This window comes from Phocoena phocoena, chromosome 1 (assembly GCF_963924675.1).
Source record: "Phocoena phocoena chromosome 1, mPhoPho1.1, whole genome shotgun sequence".
NCBI classification, from domain to species: Eukaryota; Metazoa; Chordata; class Mammalia; order Artiodactyla; family Phocoenidae; genus Phocoena; species Phocoena phocoena.
In genome coordinates, this window is record NC_089219.1 from 17,391,188 (window position 1) to 17,406,143 (window position 14,956).

The 14,956-nt window shown below is 42.5% G+C and overlaps 1 protein-coding gene across 2 annotated transcripts in view; it reads left to right on the forward strand.

Moving 5' to 3' along the window:
• The window catches only part of ZBTB40 (zinc finger and BTB domain containing 40), a 41,535-nt gene that overhangs the window by 14,272 nt on the left and 12,307 nt on the right, over positions 1-14,956 (forward strand). Inside the window, exons 3-11 of one of the 2 annotated variants that reach the window (XM_065880651.1) lie at positions 955-1,147; positions 1,764-1,906; positions 5,522-5,714; positions 7,471-7,607; positions 8,012-8,213; positions 8,573-8,706; positions 10,896-11,064; positions 11,351-11,818; positions 12,582-12,788. In XM_065880651.1, the coding sequence (XP_065736723.1) occupies positions 955-1,147; positions 1,764-1,906; positions 5,522-5,714; positions 7,471-7,607; positions 8,012-8,213; positions 8,573-8,706; positions 10,896-11,064; positions 11,351-11,818; positions 12,582-12,788 (1,846 nt within the window). The remainder of the gene's footprint in view (positions 1-954; positions 1,148-1,763; positions 1,907-5,521; positions 5,715-7,470; positions 7,608-8,011; positions 8,214-8,572; positions 8,707-10,895; positions 11,065-11,350; positions 11,819-12,581; positions 12,789-14,956) is intronic. The other variant, XM_065880660.1, reaches the window with a different exon arrangement.

Genomic DNA, 14,956 nt, shown 5'->3' on the forward strand with positions numbered 1-14,956 from the left:
GAGAAGGAGATAAAGTCCCTCTAAACAACAATTTTAAACATATAATTACTGTCAGAATATATAATAACTGTCTGGGTGAACTTTGCCAGTGTGCATGTTGAAGAGGTCCTTTTGTGTTGTGTGTGTGGCTGTGTGTGCATGTGTGTGTCTAGAAAACCTTTTTGCTCTCTAAAGACTCTCATGAGAAAATATTTTCTTTTATAGTATCGACACTAAAAAACATCAGAGGTAAGTTGTAGTTTTGCCAAGTAGAAATATAAAGATTATACATAAGACTATACTCATGAAATTAAGTTTCAATTACCAGATTTTTCATCATTGCTGAAATAGAGATATTAATTCTGCCTTCCAGTTGGCATTCCTCCCATTTGTGTGAGAGATGCTCTGTCAGACCGAAGAAAGGAATGCTAATGTTGTTTATTTTACCCCTGGAGTTGTTGATATTTTAATGCTCTAGGTTTTGAAAAGTCATGAAGGGAGTTGGGTTTTAGGCATATGGTGCTGAGACCCCTGGAGGATAAGGCACATCTAACAGACACTGTGGCTCTGGATTGAGACAGAGTTCAAGATTAGTGCACTGATTTTCAGGGTTGTCTTCATAAAGGTGATAGTTAAAGCTATATGTGTGAGAGCTTTTCAAAAGGAGAGTATATAAAGTGAGAAAAAATAAAGAGTTGAAACCAGTCTTAGGTACTGCTTTTGCTTATGGATTTGGAAGAAGAGCCAGTGAGGAAGGCAGAAAAAGAGTGGTCAGAAAGGTGAGTTCTTACCCAAAATGCTTCAGTGTCAAGAAGTCAGAGGAGAATTGTGCTGCAGAGGTGATAGTACCGTCAAATGCCATAGAAAGGTCAAGTAGGTGGGGATCAAACTGTTGAGGGCCCACTTGCCAAATCCAAGGAGCATGGAGTTCTTGTGGCTGGCTAATCTGTCTTTCTGGGCACTTGTGTTCTACAGACCATAATGGGATGTCTTGTGGGTGAAGAAGGACAGTCAGCATTCCAGAGAATCCTGGATAAAGTAAGAAGTGAGAGCCTGGATGTTCAGACTGTCGTGTCCCTGTTGAGGCTGTTCCAAGATTCTAATCCTGCGGTAAAGACAACACTGTTAGACAGACAGCCAGAGGCTGTAGAAGCAGTGCAGCCAAAAGGTACGAGAAACCTTATCCACCTGAGTGACTGAATTTTATTCTACGAAGATGCTGTAAAGCTTGGTCCAGTGATACATTTCTTCAATGGCTTAGTTATTGTTAAAATGATTTTCACATAAATTCTACCTGTAGTTCCAGAGACTGCATGTTAATATATACAAACTGAACTTGAGTCTTCATTTCTACCCCCTAGTTAACTAATCTGACACCTTGGAGTTGGAGAATACCATCAGTGTTCTCCTGCCCTTCAGAAAGCCACACATCCAAATCAGTGTTTTGAGTGCCCACGGTGAACTGGTTTGCTGATAGCACTTAAAGGCTGAAGTTTCTCTCGTTTGGGTTAGATACAAAGCAGTGGCCTTGCCAACCAGAGGTTAACCTCTGGCTGGCTTTACAGCTTTGTGTTTCGACAGATACATGAAACATTTTTCCTTTCATAGAGTTTAAACAGAATAATAAAGCATTTTCCTCTCCAAAAAGAGATTCTGCATTCGGGTGCTCAGAATTGGCTGAGAATCACTTTACTATTCTGTTAGATCTCTCTTGACAAACCATGCTGTCATTTTCTTCAAATTGACGAGCTTCTCTTTTTCGTCTCTAGCTCTTTCTCCCCCAGGGAGCACAGAGGAGGGAAAGACCTTGTCTGTTCTGTTACTAGAACACAAAGAGGACCTGATCCGGTGTGTAACACAGCTGAGACCTATTTTGGAGTTCCTGGAAACGGGCGAGGAGGAATTCCTGACTGGCTCTGAGAAAAGGGTAACTGTCGAGTATCTCTTCCTCCTTTCTGCGGCACTTTGTCTTAAACCTCTTTTGTGACACCGAGCACTTTTTACCTTGCAGTATTTCTTCACATACTACATAGTAAGCACCTTGAAGCTCAGGTTCCTGCTTTATACCTCCGTGTATCCCCTGCACCAGCTTGCTGAGTGCCTTGCATACTATAGTCAGACATTACATCTTTAGATGCATGGACGGATGGATATTCCTGCTCTGACTCCGTGGGATTTTGATATAAAACATTTGCCCCAAGAATTAAAGTGTTTAGGCACATTTCTAATTGTTATGACACTTTTTACAGAAATGATACACTGTTCATCTTTAGAAAATTGGGAAAACAAGCAGAAAGAAAAAAGTCCAAATCTTCCACCGTCTCACCACCCAGAGATGATCACTACTAACATTTTGGAACATGAGCTCCCACTTTTTCTCATTTGAATCATCCTGGGATGGGATTATCATATAGCTTTGTAACTTTATTTTTTAATTGAATATATTGTGAATATATTTCCATACCCACATAAGGATTTTGGTAGCTGCATTGTATTGTCTAATGGATATACCATAATTCATTAATTATTTTGGGGCATTTGTTTCTTAGTTTTTGCTATTCAATATTTTGCTATTATAAATAATGTTACAGGGGAACATTTTACACACAAATTGTTGCATACTTCTCAGATTATTTTCTCAGGATAATTTCCAAGAAGTGAGATTTTGGAATAGAGAGTAAAATTTTTCAAGTGTTTGATATATATTGCCAAATTGCCCTTCAGGAAGGTTGTACCAATTTATACTCCCACCAGCCAGCTGCTAAAATCCTCATAAAACTGCTGGCATGACTTCTCAAATCAACTAGATAACTGTATTTGTTGGTGTTATTGATTTCAACTTTGTGCTAAAAATATTTTTATATCTGGAAAGAAGGAATAGGGACAGAGAACTTTTGTGGTATCAAACTGTGGGAAGTGGCTTAAATGTTCAGGAGAGAAAATGTGTAGAAACCACTGGTGTGATGGCTGCGTACTGGATTGATAGTGAGGACTGGATCCTAGATTTTCTTCTTCTCGATCTTATATTGCTCTTTTTTTCATATAAAATGGGAAAACCTTTAATCTCAAAATTATATTTTGCAAATTATGTTTTTAAAAGTTTAACTCCTTTGCACTTCTTGAGAAAGATAATATATGAAAAGAATAAGATTAAACCCCTGTTTTCTCCTTAGGCTTCAGATTAAGTTTAATTTCAGGCACTCAGTTTAAGTAAGTTGCTTATAGCTCTAGAAATATCTCATTCCTCGTTTAGCGATTTCATTCAATTACTCATTCAGACTTTTTCCTTATTAGCTAGATTGAATGTGTCCTTTGAACTGTTTCATTATCTTGATAAAATAGCATTTATAGGTAGAGCCCAAGCTCAGCCCCATTCCCTGCAGCCAGGCAGACCATGCTGTCATTTTCTTCTGTCACTTTCAGTTTACTTGACAGAAAGGGCTGAAGCAGAAGAACTTAAATTAATTGTAAATCACAAAAACACTTCTTAGGATTGGGGTTCCACCAGAGCTTCATTAGGCTACTCTTTCTCATGAAAACTGAAGCAAAATAATAAAGCAGGAGTGTAGAGGTGAATGTTGATCGCATAGGCACAGGGTTTTTACACCATGTGGAACATGCTCTCAGGCCTTTTGGAACTTTTTCTCTTATGGAATGATGCTAATCATAGGTACCATGGCCCTTCTGTAAACAGAAGGGTTGGGTTCTGGGGGTAAATAGGCATTTTTTCACTTCAGGATTGGAAACAGATACAAGAATAGTAATTGCTATAGCTGCCATTTATTTATTTATTTATTGTTTACTGTGTGCCAAGTAACGTACTGAGGACCTTTAAAGCATTACTAAATTCTACCCCCGCAGCAACTCTATGAAGTTATGGTTAATACCCTAACTTTAAAGATGAAGAAACAGAAGCTAAGAATGGTAAGCAGCGTACCCAAAGGCGCAGCTGCTTGGGGCCAGCATTGGAACCCAGACTTCTAAACAAAGCACATCTCTTACCCACTGTGCACCTGCTTCCTAATGATATCAATAACCACTATCATTTATTAACAATCACATATGTCCTAGGAGTTTTGCTCAGCTCTACAAATGGCAACTTCATTTTAGAGAATTGTCATACTGACAGTGCAAGAATTGGTATTGTTATCTTCTTTTGCAGATGAGAAGAATAAGGTTTAAAGACTTAAATAACTTGCCCAAGGTCACACAGGCCATACATTTTAGAACTGGATTTCAAACTAGGCCTGTCCAGCTTTAAAGTTCATACCCACTCTTTACAGTATCTGGCTGCCTTGTTTTGTATCAGGTTATTGTTTACGAGCTAAGAGATAGCACAAAAAGCAGTATGATTTTTAGATACAAGCCCTTAAGTTTTAAATTTTAGCTCATTTAGTAGAAATCTAATATATATTAGACCTTAAACAAAGAGAAAGACTATGTTCTGTATGGACAAGGTATGTGACAACTTTATTTATAATATACACATGCCTTTCATATATGTAATATAGATATTTCTTTTACATATATAAAACCAATTTGGCTTTATAGCTAAATTTATTATTTTAAAACAGAAGTAATTTGATAATAGCGTCCTCTGGCATGCTACCGTGACCATCTGCTTGACTCTTGCTCCGGAGAGCTGGCATTTTCCCAAAGGAAAATTCAAAATTCAGTTACTGTAGATTACATGTATTGAAATAATCCCCTGCATTATCCACAAGAGCTGAGTTGTACATATTTAATTGCAGTCCATTAAGGCTAGTTCTATTGTGATTGGAAAATATCTTTAAAATAACTGTCAGGTGTTTGATTTTTCAACCTTTTGCTGGAGGCCTGTGCCCTCTTGACTCAGAAAACCCTCTAGCATACCAGGGAAGAACAAGTGGGTAGAACTGTGGGATGATAACTGGAGCTGGTGCATGTGGCCACTGGGGAGGAGAGGGCTAGATAATGAGGAATCTGCTAGAAAAATTATCCTGAAGAGCACTTTAAATCTATTATTTTGGAGGCCACAGACAAATGTATGAAGTATCCGGGTATTCAAATTGCAATGCAAATAAAGTAAAAGGAAGTAAAGTAATAGAATTGCTCTGAACTTGTAGCCTCTGCCACTGTCATGTACTTGACTGAACAGAGATGAAAAACACTGTAACTGTATTTATTAATTGCCAGTCAGTTTTGCAATCTTAGTGTCTGAACAAACTCAATCTAAAGCTTAGATGTAAGCTGCTTGCTCTATCATGTAGGCCTAGCGTAAGAATATTTTCACAAAATGCAAACTGTCAGAGGCAAAGAATATGCACAGACCCGCAATTGAGAAAGAAAGATTTTCATGGAGCTGTTTGTTTGGAGAATGGTTTGGATTTTTATTGAAACAGAATAAGGAAGAGACTATGACAAAACTAGCGCTAGAGACAAGCAGAAGAGGACCTGGAGTCGAGGCGGTTTGTAATGCTGTCTTGCTGGTCTTTCCAGTGGTGTGTCAAATGCACTTAGAATTTCCAGTAACTGGTGTTGGGTTGATTGCTTGCCACTGCAGGTGATTCTGAATTGCTGTGAGGGTGGAACACCCAAGGAGACAATAGAAAATTTGTTGCACAGAATGACTGAAGAGAAGACCCTGAGTGCTGAGAGTTTGGTAAAACTCCTTCAGGCTGTGAAGATGACATTCCCAAACTTGGGCCTTCTGCTGGAGAATTTGCAGAAATTAGCTGCTTTGCCGAGCACCACAGGTATTCGTTAATTATTGACTCTCTGAACTGGAACCACTCCTACAGAAAATTATAGCTTAAAACACCCTTTTGGCTCCTTGCTGGCGGGGGAGATAAGACAATGTTAAGAAAAGCCATTGTGAAAGAGAAACTAGCTGTCACAAATCAGTGATTCTCGATATCTCTGGAGTTAGGATCGGAAATCTAAGCATTTCTTCTCCATTAAGCTCCCCCGTGATGTTCCCGTGGTTCAGGGTCTAAAAGTGTGGCTTTCCTGGGGCTGTCACGTGCCACCTGTGAACGCCTGTGGAGCGGATGGACTCACAGCGCTCACACGTGTGAGCAGCAGGAACTCAGGTCCTGACGTCCCCACTCCCACCGGAGTGCTGTTCGGTCCCAGCAGTGCCCAGAATTAACCACCCCTCGTGTCCAGCCAGTTTGGGACTATCCCTTTGAAAAACAGCCCAATTCTAGCCAATCATCCCCCGTCCCAGAACGTTTGAGAATGAAATGGTTTTCAGAAGAAGGCTATTTGGGAAATGAGAGAACTTTCTAACTAGCTTGTAAGAATAATATATACTTATACAAACTTGAGCAGTTTAAAAAATAAAGAAGAAAACCTCAAATCCCACCACGTGATAATTTCAGTATTAAACACATTGACATATTTTATCTATCACATTATTTTTACAACGTTGAGATACTCTACCATATTTTATCATTTCCCCCACTTACCAATATAACATAAACATTCTCCTCCACATTTCAGAACACTCCCTAGAATTCTATTTTTTTAAGGCTGTGTAGTTTCTATCATAAGTACACTTATGCTGTCTTACTCATGCCCATGTCTAGGGGCACATGTAGCATAATGGTTAAGACTATCAAGATTACTGGGATTTACATCCTGACTTCTTTGGTAGCTCTGTGACCCTGAGTAAGTGACTTAACCCTTCTGAACCTCATTGTCTCCCCTGTGAGATGGTGGTAAGAATGGTACCTTCCACCTTCATTTTTGTGGCTACTTTGAGATAATATATGTAAACATGGAGCACAGTGCTCAGCACATAATATAATACGCACTCAGTAAATATTAGCTGTTATCATCATCATCACAAGCTTCTCAGTGGCAAATATCTTTGTACACAGATTTTTTTTTGCCTTCAGATCATTTCTTAAGGCTAGATTCCCAGAAGTGGAGTTACTGGGCCAGAGAGGAAAATAAATTTTTAAATATCTACAAAGCTAATGGGAATGCCTGATAGTTTTGATTTTTCTTTACTTTCAAATAAATATAACCTTTCTTAAAAGAGAGTAACTAACAGATTGGCTGAGAGGGCATATAAACAGAAGAACAATGGGTCAGCTTTGCTACCGCCGTCCTGACTCGTGCCTGCCTGTACTTTGGATCGCTGCATGGATCCTTTACCTCAGGCCTGGTAGATAACATCCCTTGAATCTCTACATCTGCACCTCTTACAAGTGCAGCCTTCTAATTACCCCCTGGTTGAGCAATCACTAGCTTCTACCACTGGGCGCTAACTTTCAAAGTATTGGTGGTTTTGTGACCCTGCAACACTGAGTGATTAAGTGTAGACCAGAGGAGACGTGAGCATACATGTGTGAGGCCCCACGCCACGAGCTGCACTTATGCTCCAGAAGAGACAGAGCTGCTGTGCTGATCTGTTCTTCTGTCCGCATTTGTAACTCCCCTCATGTCGTGTAGAAAAGGCCTTAAGGAGGTTTTGTTGTTGTTGTTTTGCTAATATCCTTACAGTCCAAGCAAGCCCTGATGATTATGGGATTGAACTATTGAGGCGGTATCACGAAAACCTCTCAGAGATTTTCACAGACAACCAGATGTTACAAAAAATGATCCCACATGTGAAGAGTTTAGCCCCTGGAGAAAGAGAGGTAAGAGAGAGAGGGAGGAAGGGTGGGCAAAATTGAGAAAGAAGGAAAAAAGATTAACATATATATATTTTTAATGTATTTCTATTTTATATAAACATACACACATGCAGCCATGTTGAGAAATGCTAAGGGGTCAGCAGAGAAGGAGATAGTAGGTGATTCAATTTCTAAGAGTGACAAGTAGGATAGTTGTAATTTCTGCAGTGATAAGGAAAAGCATTCAAAAGGAGGAATGAAGAACCTTCTCGTGTATAAACATCTCTCAGGTTGAAAGAAGTGAAGGATGTTGAAAAACTCCTCCCCAGAAATATGTTCACTACGACCCAGTGCTCAGACTTGCAGCTCTGCAGCTGGGCCAGTGGCTAGAAAGTCCCTTATGTGTATGTTTGTGCCGCATCTTGAAGGTCATGGAGAAGCTTGTGAAACGTGACTCTGGTTCAGGTGGTTTCAGTTCTCTGATGTCAGCAGTTCTAGAAGAGCAGACTCTCTCTGCAGCAGCCATTTGGCAACTGCTGCTGGTGGCTCAGGAGACAAAGGCCTGCCCATTGAACCTGCTCACGGAGGAAATACGAAGGGAGCCTGGCGCAGACGCTTACTTCCGGGCAGGTAGGTTGCCTGGCCTCTGTGCTGGCTTTGCCCCCACCAGAGATTATGGTCAGTCTTTGCAGGAAACAGCTCTCTTACGGTAGTCTTCCACATCCTGACCAGTAGAAGTAAGGACTGGCAATTTTGTTCAAGGACATGGGAGTTTGTAAACCTTTCAAAGTAAAATGTGCAGCAATTCTTCTAAGCTTATATTAATTATACTCAGATTACAGTGATGTTTGCCATCTTCTTCACTCCCAACTCCAGGTGGGAGATAGATGAAGTATATTCTCATTATGAAGAACTGAGTTGAGAAAAGATGAAAGGGAAAAATGGTGCTCATAGTTTTACTAATGAGTTTTCAATCCCTCTTTGTTCAGTGATGACCCCAGAAAGTGCTGCCTTCGAAACCATCCTGAGGCATCACAGGTTGATCCTAGAGGCCATCCAGCAAAGGGCTGAACTCAAGTGCTTGGCGTCAGAGGAAGAGCGCCTGGCAGAGACTGTGAAAGAGGTGTGGTGGGGATAACAACACAGTGTTTGGGGGAGTTTTACAGCATTGATGCCCGGGACTGTCTTCACTCCTAAGGGAGGAACCAGCTCCTTGGAGCACCTGCTGTGGGCAGGCCCAGGCTAAGCAACACTTGTCATGCTTTTGCTCTTATAATCTTCCCAACTCTGGATGACAGGTGATGCCACCCACATTTTACAGATAAGGGAGCTCGTGTTCTGAGGGGTCAATGATGTTTCTAGGATGTACCAGCTAGTCATAGAAGCAGCCAGGACTGGAACTCAGGTTCAAGTGACTCAAACCCAGATTTATTCCATTTGTTTAAACCTAGGAAAACTCAAAGGGAACCATGATACTGGTCTCTCACATGTTGTAAGAAGCAACTTTTTTCAGAGGAAGAAAAGTAAAATTGGTCTTATTACATGCTCTATTCTGGCTTCTAGAAAGAGCCAAAATAAACATAGAAAGAACAAAGCTTTTGCCCATATGGGATAACAAATAGTGCCAACACATTTTCTGTAAGGCTTCTCACAGTGTGGCCAGCATCCCAGAAAAACCAGGTGGGGATTGCAGGGGGAATTCACGGATGTTCATCCCAGGATCATGTGCATCTTGAGTGGGAAAGAATCATAAAGGAGCTTAAAGTTAAATTACAGATTCACCTGTCGTGCTTTTTGATCCACGTAGCCATGGAAGGTGTGTAGAAAGGCTGTCCTAACTCTGTCTACACAGGTGACAGCCCCACCTTGGTCTGACTCTCAGATGGGCAGAAGATGGCACACATTTATGTGGGGCTTCAGAGGAGAGATTCATCTGCTAGACTCTCTCCAGCATGCCTCGCACTTCAGAGATGGGGCTTCTGCCGTTGATCAGTTTTAGCCTCACTAATTAGTCTCAAGCCTGCCTCCAGGGACATCAGGTTTATTTAGATAGACTTGAAAAGAGCAGAAATAAAATATCTTCCAAAATGAAAATTCTATTTGGCCATCTGTGGATGGTTTAGCTTTATTTTCTCAGTGTACTGACTCTTTTCTGCTGATAGCTCTAACATTCTGAGAGGATGGCTTTGAAATAATATTCTTGGCCTCTTTAAAGCCCCAATTTGAACCTTCTTTAAAAACCTGAGTTTTGGGCTTCCCTGGTGGCACAGTGGTTGAGAATCTGCCTGCTAATGCAGGGGACACAGGTTCGAGCCCTGGTCTGGGAGGATCCCACATGCCACGGAGCAACTAGGCCCGTGAGCCACAACTACTGAGCCTGCACATCTGGAGCCTGTGCTCCAACAGAGGCCGCGATAGTGAGAGGCCCGCGCACCGCGATGAAGAGTGGCCCCTGCTTGCCACAACTAGAGAAAGCCCTCACACAGAAACGAAGACACGACACAGCAAAAATTAATTAATTAATTAATAAACTAAAAAAAAAAAAAGAAAAAAGAAAAATCTGTTTTAAAAAAAAAAAAAACCTGAGTTTCGGGCTTCCCTGGTGGCGCAGTGGTTGAGAGTCCGCCTGCCGATGCAGGGGACACGGGTTCGTGCCCCGGTCCAGGAAGATCCCACATGCCGCAGAGCGGCTGGGCCCGTGAGCCATGGCCGCTGAGCCTGTGCGTCCAGAACCTGTGCTCCGCAAGGCGAGAGGCCACAGCAGTGAGAGGCCCGCGTACCGCAAAAAAACAACAACAAAAAAAAAAAAACAACCTGAGTTTCTTTATGAAAGAAAATGATGTTTTAAAGGGTACACCTAAGTATCTAAAAACGTGAAGCCACTGATCGTGCAGAATTACTTCCCAACATTGAAACAGTTACATATTACGAAAAATTATCTTGATCATCAAGACAGAAATGCCAACAACCAAGTCCTATAGCTTTCCAAGCATATAATACTAAGCTCTAGAAAAGTTCTTTGGGAGACTCCTGGTTTCTGAGAAGATACTTCTCACAGAAAATCCTCAATGCTTCCTTGCTTGCACCTTTATATATGCACATTTGTCTTCATATGTGCCTCCTTGTTAAAATTTTGTTAATTTCCCTATTCTTGGAGAAAAAGGGCTCTCCACTATATTTATGGCACGAAATGTATACTTGTTACAGATGGAGCAATGCCTCCCTGAAACTAGCTTTGTTTTCTACGTTGAAAACCATGGAGAAAATCTGCTGATATTAACCGCAAACCTTTGTCTCATGGTATTCATTTAGATTCTGAGCATTTCCTCTGAGACAGCCAGCCCTGAAGCTTCCCTGAGAGCATTGCTGAGCAGAGCCATGGAAAAAACCATCTCGGCCATTGAAATATGTCAGCTCCTGTGCAGCATCCACAGATCTTTCCCAGGCCTGCAGCCTGTCATGCAGGAGTTGGCGTATGCCGGTAAGAAACAGGGTGGGTGGGGTCCTGTTAGGCCCCCAGGTTGTTTCCTTATTGGAGAGAAGAGGCAGCAGTTCATTTAGGAGTTCACCCATCGCTGCTTTATTTTATATGCTCTCAAATACTTAGAAAAGTCATAGACATAGATGTAAAATGATGCTATCTGTGTTTATCAGAGAGTAAAGATGACAGTCCCAAGTAGTCTCCATTCTCCCCTAAGAAGGAAAGTTAGAAAGCAAAGTAGAAACATAGGAAATTCCCAGAGCCATCAGATCTCTCTCCTGTGCAGGTTTCCTTACTGAAGAAAAGGGAGAGAAGGAAAGGTGGATGGTGAGTAATAAATTTCACCTTGAAGCCAAGGACAAAGCAGATGAAAAGGCAGCTGAGCCAGCTGAAGAAAACTGCCAGCCTGGGAAACAGAACGGTCAAGGAGAGACTGGTTCCTTGCCAGAACAACAAGAGAAAGATACAGCTGTCTCCCCAGACCCTGCCAAGAAGAGCTTCGTCTGTAAGGCCTGCGACAAGAGCTTCCATTTCTACTGCCGCCTCAAGGTGCACATGAAGCGCTGTCGGGTGGCCAAGAGCAAACAGGTGCAGTGTAAGGAGTGTAACGAGACCAAGGACTCTAAGAAAGAGCTGGAGAAACACCAGCTGGAGGCCCATGGTACAGGTGGAGAGCCTGACGTCCCCAAGAAGAAGAAGAAGAGGCTTCCAGTGACGTGTGACCTCTGTGGCAGAGAATTTGCTCATGCCTCAGGTACATTCAAGAAGGCGAAGTAATAGAGGATGATAATTCAGATATTGTAGTTTGGATTCCAGGCCTTGCCTCCAGTATGCAGTAAGGGCTGTGGAAAGGCTTAGAAAATAGAGCAGAGGCAGGGTAATGTTTTGAGAAGAGCATGAGCTTTGGAATCAGCTCCCTGAGCTTTAATTTCCCCCTGTTAAATAGGCACCCTGATACCACCTACTTTTTTGAATTGCTATGAAGATTTAAGATAATGTAGCTGAGCACCTAGTACAGTGCCTTCAATAGAGTTAGTACTCAGTAAATTGTGGCTATTATTATTCATAATAATAATAATAACTATTAATAATAACAGTCAGCTGTTTCACACCTGACTCTTAGGTTTCCATGTATCACTTGTTTCTTGATAGTAAACAAGAGTCCTAGAAACCAGGGGATGTAGAATTTGAATTGTTTTCCCTTGCCCCAAACCTAATGAAACAGAAAAGTGAGTTTTGTTTCACTCTTTCTGGGTGACTGGGTCCTATTTAAGAGAGAGAGAGAGAGGAGATAGACAAGATAAACCCAGAACACTTGATGCCTGACCCAGGCAGGAAGGGACCAAGGTGGCTTGGAGCGCTGGGTGGCGGGCTGATGAGCAGCATGGCCTGGCGTCCTGTGGCTCACGCTGTGCTTCCTCTCGAGGCCTGGCCTGAGACAGTGTTCGGGTGTATCCTCCTGCTGAATTCATAACATTGATCACTAGCATCTCTGGCCCCTGGTGTGGCTTCCCTAGGCATGCAGTACCACAAACTGACGGAGCATTTTGACGAGAAGCCATTCTCCTGTGAGGAGTGTGGGGCAAAGTTTGCGGCCAATTCTACCCTGAAGAACCACCTTCGCCTTCACACTGGGGACCGTCCGTTCATGTGCAAGCACTGCCTCATGACCTTCACCCAGGCCTCTGCCCTGGCCTACCACACCAAGAAGAAGCACTCAGAAGGTAAGGCTTGGAGAATTCCTTCACTTTTCCTACAAACTTTAACACTGTGAGCTGCCTAAAAACCCATTTGGGATTAGGCGTGATATATATCTCAAAGAGATCAAAAACAGAAACAGACGTGGACTCTCTAGGTGCACAGTTGCTGGGAAATACATATGTGCAAAGACATGTAAAATGCTTTTGGTGAGAGTTTCTGAAGAGAAGCTGGTTGACATAATATTATGACTTTCTAGTTATAGAATTTACATAAAGCCAGGAATTCTTTGGGCTTTGAGGTGGAGTTCAAGCATAAGAAAACCCTTGGTTGAGCATCTGCTGTGGATCGGGCAATGGCAGACACTAAGTGACTTACCTGGAATACCTGGGATCACAGAGCTGACGGTCCAGCGTGTCTCTAGTATAGAGACAGTTACCGTGCAGGGTCAGGGTCATCCATCAGAGGTGTGATATGGAATAATACCATTACAGGGAGGTACGGAAGAATGAAGTAGGGGTTTCTAGTCCAGTTGGAGTGGGGGGCGGTGTGTTGTCAGGGAAGGCTTCTCGGAGGATTCTGTACATCATTTGGAGCATTTATGTGTGAGTACAAATGCCACCATCATCTCGCCTAGATTGTTGTTGTAGCCTCCTAACTAGTCTCCTCCTCTCACCCTTTCTCTGGACAGTGTTCTCAGTACACAGGCCCAAGTGATCCTTCTAAAGCTAAACCACGTTAGGTCACTTCTCTGCTCAAAACCCTGCAAAAGCTTTTCACCACATTCAGTGTAAAATCTGAAGGGTAGCCTACCAGGCCCCGCATGATCAAGTCCCCGATACCTCTCCAACCTTATCTCTTACCACTCTCCCCCTCACTTGCCCTGTTCTACCTGTTGCAGCTTCCTTGCAAGGCCTCTGACCTGCAGGCCTCTGACCTCTGACCTCTGCTTGGAATGCTTTCCCTTCAGACACCTCGAGGCTTCACTTCCTCACCGCCTTCAAGTCTTTACACAAACCTCACGTTCTCCTTTAGGCCTTTCCTGACCACCCTGTGTAAAGTCTCAGTGCCCCAGCCCCAGTTCCCCTGCATTCTTTTTCTCCCTCTCACTTATCATAGGATCCATCATCTACGTATTAATTTATTTTGTTTATAGTTAGTCTCCCCCTGTTAGAATACAAGCTCCATGAGGGTAAAGCTCTTAGTCTTTTTTTTTCCTTCCCTCTGATGTATCTGTGGAACTTAGAATAGTACTTAGCAATAGGAGGTCCTCAATAAACAGTTACTGAGTGAATGAATTTCTTGAGCATTATTCCAGGCACTAGGGATAGTGTAACTATACACAAGCCCACGGAGCTAACATTCCAGTGGGTAAAACAGGCCATATATATAAGTGTAATATAAATTCAGATAGTAGTCACTGCATGAGGAAAAATAAAGCAGAATAAGCAGCAGGGGTGGGGATTGGGAACTATTTATTAATATTTGTATCATCAGAGAGAGCAGAGGAGATTTGAATAGAAACCTGAACACAGTGAAAGACAGAACCAATGGAAGATCTAGGAGAAGAACATCACGAGTGCAGAGCACCCCCTCTCCAAGTGGGAACGAATGAGACTTACCTGTTTGAGGGACCGAAGAAAAGTAGAAGGGGCTAAAGCACAGTAAGTGAGGGAAAAGTGTTGAGAGCTAAGGTCAGAGAGGTCACCAAAGGGCAGAACTTGGGACTTCCCTGTTGGCACAGTGGTTAAGAATCCGCCTGCCAATGCAGGGGACATGGCTTCGAGCCCTGGTCCAGGAAGATCCCACACGCTGTGGGGCAACTAAACCCGTGCGCCACAACTACTGAGCTTGCGCTCTAGAGCCCGCAAGTCACAACTACTGAGCCCACGTGCCACAACTACTGAAGCCCACGTGCCTAGAGCCCATGCTCTGCAACAAGAGAAGTCATCTGCAACAAGAGATGCCACCGCAATGAGAAGCCCGTGCACCACAATGAAGAGTAGCCCCCGCTCGCCGCAACTAGAGGAAGCCCGCGCTCAGCAACAAAGACCCAAAAATAAATAAAAATAAATAAATTTATTTTAAAAAAAAAGAAACCAAAAGGCCAGATCTTATAGGATCTTCTAAGCCAAGGTAAGGACTTTGGTTTTTATGTGAGGTGTGTTCGTTTCTATTGCTGCTGTAAAAAATT